Source organism: Tarenaya hassleriana, unplaced genomic scaffold (assembly GCF_000463585.1).
Source record: "Tarenaya hassleriana unplaced genomic scaffold, ASM46358v1 Cleome3, whole genome shotgun sequence".
NCBI classification, from domain to species: Eukaryota; Viridiplantae; Streptophyta; class Magnoliopsida; order Brassicales; family Cleomaceae; genus Tarenaya; species Tarenaya hassleriana.
In genome coordinates this window covers 259,803-266,217 of record NW_010966177.1, presented here as the reverse complement: position 1 = coordinate 266,217, position 6,415 = coordinate 259,803, and the positions used below count along the sequence as shown (strand labels likewise).

The 6,415-nt window shown below is 36.5% G+C and overlaps 2 protein-coding genes across 2 annotated transcripts in view; one reads left to right on the top strand and one right to left on the bottom strand.

Annotated features, from left to right (window-relative positions):
- The first annotated feature begins 2,642 nt into the window (after window positions 1-2,642).
- On the top strand, window positions 2,643-5,429 carry LOC104818573 (UDP-sulfoquinovose synthase, chloroplastic). Its single transcript, XM_010548201.2, has 3 exons — window positions 2,643-2,758; window positions 3,688-4,757; window positions 4,870-5,429. The coding sequence occupies exons 2-3, from the start codon at window positions 3,726-3,728 to the stop codon at window positions 5,269-5,271; spliced, it is 1,434 nt and encodes a 477-aa protein (XP_010546503.1). The 5' UTR covers window positions 2,643-2,758; window positions 3,688-3,725; the 3' UTR covers window positions 5,272-5,429.
- Window positions 5,430-6,060: 631 nt separating this feature from the next.
- The window catches only part of LOC104818572 (ATP-dependent zinc metalloprotease FTSH 4, mitochondrial), a 5,124-nt gene continuing 4,769 nt past the window's right edge, over window positions 6,061-6,415 (bottom strand). Inside the window, exon 8 of the mRNA XM_010548200.2 lies at window positions 6,061-6,415. This exon is cut by the window's right edge and continues 10 nt beyond it. Within this exon, the coding sequence (XP_010546502.1) occupies window positions 6,359-6,415 (57 nt within the window). The 3' untranslated portion in view covers window positions 6,061-6,358.

Below are 6,415 nucleotides of genomic sequence, written 5' to 3'. Positions count from 1 at the left end.
AATCCGTTGCGCATCTGAGCATAGCCTTTTTTATAACCACCGTGTTAAAGCGACGTTTGACTATGTCAAGACACAAAACAAATTACGGGGAATACCAATAGTTATCTCAGGTCAAAAGACAATGATGTCGGTTTTGATTCATGATCATGAACCGACCATCATGTGGGTCACCCAATCACACATTTCAAACGTATACGTGTGACTATAGCACGCATCCAATATGTCATGCATACACATTACACTAATCTTCATTTATTATCGTTCCCACGATAATAACTGACTAAGACATCTAGTATTATTCCAAATAATATAGAGATAATGTTTATTATTAATGAACATGCAAATAGGGGCAATGACAAAAAAAAACATGAACTTTGAGTATTTAGCAAATAAATACATAAACTTTCATTTTGGTAATAAAATACACTAACTTTTATATTTTTAACACAAATCTCCACGAACAATAACGACGTAAAAAAACTAACGGAACCATCAATACATCATGTACATTTGTTTAATAAAACCATGTCATTAATTATTTTTAGTGAATTTATTATTAACTTGTTTAGTAACTTTGTTTTTTTTATGTTCAAAACATAATATATATATGATTAGTAAATTTATTATAAGTCTTGTTTAGTGATTTTATTTTTTGATGTTCAAAACATAATATATTTGTATTTCAAGGGTTCTACTTTCCATATATATATTATGTTTTGAACATCAAAAAACAAAATCACTAAATAAGGTTAATAATAAATTTATTAAATATAATTAATGACATGGTTTTATTAAACAAATGATATGATATTTATATACAGTTGTACATAATGTTGATAGTTTCGTTATTTTTTTTACTGTTATTGTTCGTGGAGGTTTACACTAAAAATATAAAAGTTGGTGTATTTTATTACCAAAATGAAAGTTTGTGTATTTATTTGTCAAATACACAAAGTTCATGTTTTTTTTTGCCATTGCCCCCATGCAAATATAATAATAAACGAATAATCATATTATTCCATAAACATTTATTACAAATGTACATCTGTTCGTCTACATATGAGCATAAACACAACAAAAGGATCTCAGAAAAATCAGACTATAGCTCGAATAAACAAGTTGGTAGCCCGTTTTTCCTAAGCAATAATGCTTGAATTTCATAATGAGGCTGTAGCTCGGAAAAACAGGCGGATAATCCCCTTTTTTCTGAGCAATTCGAAAATAAGCGAAAAATCGCAACTGTTTGGAGATAACTTTCGATTTCTTCGCACCTTTCGACATTTGGAGTGTTTATAAACATTTATGGGCATCCTACCACGAAATATAACATATCTAAGTTGTTTTTTTGAGAGATTTGAGAGCACTTTTGTGATTGTTCTTGCAAAACACTCACAAAAGCCATTCATTCATCTTCTTCTTGCAAGTTCTTGTGCATGTGTTCTTAGTAGAGCAAACTAAGATCACTTCCCTCTTAATTGTATCTCATAAATCTATTTGGAGAAGTCTTTTGCTCGTATAAGACAAAATAACATTTTTCAGAAAATGCATGCATGTCTTAAAGAGCTATCAGGTTCCCGATTTTTTTTTCTGTTCTTTTTGTATCCTAGAAATTTCTAACAACTACATCGCAGGTACAATTAGAGAACCGCTATCACTACGGCTGAGGTCAAAGTTCAAGTGAACCTTTCATCATCGCGATTTTAGTACTAGACATGCTAGAGATATGGAAGTTAACTTGCAAAGAAGTTTAGTCCTTTAAAATGATGGAGGTTGTGATGGAAATGTTAGTAATAGAATAAAAGTATGATGGATGAAATAGATACAAACCACAAGATTTTTTTGCAGTTGTAGTTCCTATATGGTTGGAAAAAAAAATTCTAGCGTACCGTCATAAGACCCGTATTGATATATGGTAGCAAATGTTGGGCGATGAAAGGACAATTTGTGTCCAAAATGAGCGTGACCGAGTTGAAAATATTGTGATGTATGTGCAAACACATAAGAATGGATAGAATTCAAAATGATAATATTAGAGATAAACTAGGAATAATAATTATAGAAGAGAAAATTGCACGATGAGCGTTTAAGATGGTTTGTATGTATAAAATGTATATCGATAGATATTTTGATTAAAAAAATAAATAGTATAGAAATGAGAGTAAGAAGTAGTGGGACTGCAGATTAACTTAAAAATAAGTTAGCAATGTTTCGAAGTTGTTGCAAATTTCAGAAAACTTAAAAATAAGTTAGTAATGTTTTAATCTGAAATCGAAATGAATAAAAATGAAGAAATTATGTCGTTAGATCCGAAATAAATTTAGAATTAAGACGATGTTGATTAAAACGATACTATGTAAATCACATAATATTCTAACCCAATTTTTTTTTTCTCAGTTTGAAAACAATGTATTTGAATTGTTCCTCAGAAACCCACCTTCGAAAATTTAATAGTGAACGTATAAGCCAATAATATAAATTCTCCATATTAAATCCCTTGCAATATCTTAACCGTAATATTTTTTTAATTGCAGTAATTCCAACATGACATATGGAATTTTATTTTTGAATTTACTAATTAGGAAAATAAATAAATTAAAAGGAGGGAACGGAATAAATAGGAATATGCTTTGGCTTATCAGACCGATCCCTCTTTCGTCTCAATCTCTTAATCGTATCCATAAGAACGGGAAAACCTCAAGGAAACAAAGAAACCCTTAGCTTCAAGCTTCTTCTCTAACGAAATCGAAATCTCCCTTAGGTAATGAATCTCTTCTGCTTCTTGGATTTCGTTCTCCGTCTTCCTTCTCGAATGATCTTTCTTTATTTTTTTTTCTTTCTGTTCGACTGTTTCTGGAAATGAAAGGAGTTGAGGTTTTCTGTTCTTTACTTTCAGTTGGGTTCTCCTGAAATTCACCTTCCCTCCCCTAAATGCCCATTTTATTCATTTATTGCTGAGGCTTAAGCACTTTGATTCCGAGCATAAGAATCTTGTCTGCTTCCAGAGTCATGAGAAGGTTTTAAGTGTATCGTTTAGTCTCTCAAAGAAGTTATATTATGAATTTTTCTATCATTTAGATGGGCAGGCCTTACGAGACTTTGATGTTCTGTCTGAAAGCTGGTTCCTTTTCACATGGGTGTGTCTGGAATCGCAGCGATAGATCATAATAACGCATGGGCTGTGAATTCTTGACCGAGGCGTTATCTGTTCTTCTGGGTGAAAATTAGTCATGAAATTGACCCTTTTCCAAGGGTGCTGTTTTCTTTCAAACCCTACTTTCTTTCTGGTTTTTATTTCTTGATCTGTTGTTCAATGGATGAAAGGATTTGAGAAACTGATAGACCCGTTGGCTTGTTTATGCTTCTCGCCAAGTTTGCACAATATGATTCGGATGCCATTTTAGATTCAAACAGAGTTGGCTGACTGATTTGGAGGGTTTGGATAATACTTTGGACCAAATTGTCACAAACTTGAAGGTTCCATCTTTTGCATGTTCATCTGATCTAAATTTTTTTAGACACTTGCTTAGTGATTTTCTTAACGTCAAGTGAGAAATATTTTAGCGTTGCGTGTTTCTTGTTTCGCTTGTTCTGTGAAACATTACCATGAGATAAACTGAGACAAACCTTTTTCTCGTAGTCATTGTGCCCTATAATTGCTCTCGATCTTCATTTAAAATGATTTTGCAGGTGCTTTTGTTTGCCGTTTTCCAGAACCGGCCATTGATATGGCGCACGTGCTTTCTGCTTCGTGCCCTTCAAATGTTTCGCTTACAAGCAGGACGTCTGCTCAGTCATTCACTTTAGGGCAAACCCTTTGTCCTACCTTCTTCACTCCCCAAACCTCGACATCTCCTTTCAGAGGACTGGTTTTACAAATGAAGAAACTGAGAAGAAGTTGCACTGTCCAAGCAACTGCCTCACCTGTAAGTCAACAAGCACCACCTCAAGCATCGACCAATGGATCATCATCGAAGCCAAAACGGGTTATGGTCATTGGAGGAGATGGTTATTGTGGCTGGGCCACCGCTCTCCACTTGTCCAACAAGAATTACGAAGTTGCTATTGTTGACAGCCTCGTAAGGCGTCTTTTCGACCACCAACTTGGTCTGGATTCTTTGACACCTATAGCTTCCATCCACAACAGAATCCGCCGCTGGAAATCTTTGACAGGAAAATCTATCGAGCTATACATCGGGGACATTTGTGATTTTGAATTCTTATCTGAGGCTTTCAAGGCTTTTGAGCCCGATGCTGTTGTCCACTTTGGGGAACAGCGATCAGCCCCTTATTCAATGATAGACCGTTCCAGGGCGATTTTTACTCAGCACAACAACGTAATTGGGACTCTTAATGTCCTTTTTGCTATTAAGGAGTACCACGAAGAGTGTCATCTGGTAAAACTCGGGACAATGGGCGAGTATGGAACTCCAAATATCGACATTGAAGAGGGTTATATAACAATAACCCACAATGGGAGAACCGATACCTTACCATATCCCAAGCAAGCGAGCTCCTTTTATCATCTAAGCAAGGTTCATGACTCTCACAACATAGCTTTCACTTGCAAGGCATGGGGCATCAGGGCCACGGACCTCAACCAGGGTGTTGTCTATGGAGTGAAAACCGATGAGACAGAGATGCATGAGGAGCTACTTAACCGGTTTGACTATGACGGTGTGTTTGGGACAGCGCTAAACCGGTTCTGTGTTCAGGCCGCTGTGGGTCACCCACTCACAGTATATGGCAAAGGTGGTCAGGTGAGACTTCGCTTAGCAAAACGATTGTATTCCCTTTGGTTGGATGATACCTTGTGAAACAGTCTTTCATTTGCTTCGGCTTTTGTTATCTTTTCTTTTTTCTGTGTTGCAGACAAGGGGCTACCTAGACATAAGAGACACGGTTCAATGTGTGGAGCTTGCCATCGCTAATCCGGCAAAACTTGGTGAATTCAGGGTGTTCAACCAATTCACTGAGCAATTTTCGGTCAATGAACTGGCTTCCCTCGTCACAAAGGCAGGCTCGAAACTTGGGCTTGATGTGAAAACAATAACAGTGCCAAACCCTAGAGTAGAGGCCGAAGAACATTACTACAACGCGAAGCACACAAAGCTCATGGAGTTGGGACTCCAGCCTCACTATCTCTCGGATTCCCTCTTAGATTCATTGCTCAATTTTGCTGTTGAGTACAAGGATCGGGTTGACGAAAAGCAGATCATGCCTAGTGTCTCCTGGAAGAAAATCGGCGCCAAGCCAAAGACCGTTACCGTCTAAGTATAGATACTGAGAGTTGTTCAAAAGTCATGTTATATGTATGCCATGTACCTTAAAGAGTGAAGAGGCTTTATGTAGTTTGAGGATTGATGTAGAGATGTTCATGTGTATGTGAACTTCAAAAATATGAGATTGCAATTAGTTCCTCTTATGTTGGATTGGATGATGTCCTAAACTCAAACCCCCAAAAGTAGGGTTGGGCATTTAAACCCGTTGGTAAGCGGGTACCCGATCTCGTGGGTGCCCGAAAAACGGGTACTCGACACCTAACGAAAACGAAAACGAGTATTAAAAACTAGAATATCTGTCATACGGGTTCGGGTTCGTGTTTTACATATTGAAATAATGGGTATCCATGGGTACCCGCATATATATTAAAATTACAAAATTAACCTTATGTTTTTAATATAATTTAAAAAATACTTAGGTTATTTTACTTACCTTTAGGATTATATATTGGATTTTCAAGTTAGGATTCTATGCATATTATTATATTTTAACAATTTTCAAACTTAAAAATGTATTTTTGGAATAAAATATGTATAGTTTTATTGATTATTTGATTTAATTTTATATTGTTTAATATTTTATATACGGATACGGGTATCTACGGGTATCCGTCTTTTAGTTATGGGTACCCGTTGAACGGATAGCGGATGTTGTGAGATAGAGACAGAGATAACATTTCTCTACAACCCGCGAAGACGAAAACGAAGACGAGTATTTCAAAAAATGGGTACCCGACCCGTGCCCAGCCCTACCCACAAGGGCTCACAAGGGCTCACATGATGAAACAAGTGAAAAAGCCTCCAAAGGTATTTTTATTCTTGTACAAAAATCGAAAGGGCTACTAGTTAAAAAAGGCTAAAGAAAAGCCAACAAGACCACCACGTCTCCAATGGAGTTGCAAATGTTTCAAGACAGAAAACGAGAGAGACCTCATGCCCTCTCATCATCATCCTACAGTAGTAGTCACTAGTCTCTTTCACCAGCCTGTTGGTGCTATGATTCTAAGGTCCCAAATAAATTATCCATATACACATCCAAATACAATAACAAAGCATCATCTACCAAAGGTATTTTGTTCTCAAGACCCAACGGGAGCAATGTCTTTGGCTTTGGCTGCAGTGGTTGCAGCGGGCGG

Coding starts and splice junctions, on each gene's coding strand:
- LOC104818573 (XM_010548201.2), top strand. CDS start 3,726: ATGGCGCACGTGCTTTCTGCTTCGTGCCCTTCAAATGTTTCGCTTACA. Junction 4,758..4,869: donor TATATGGCAAAGGTGGTCAG/GTGAGACTTCGC, acceptor TCTGTGTTGCAG/ACAAGGGGCTACCTAGACAT.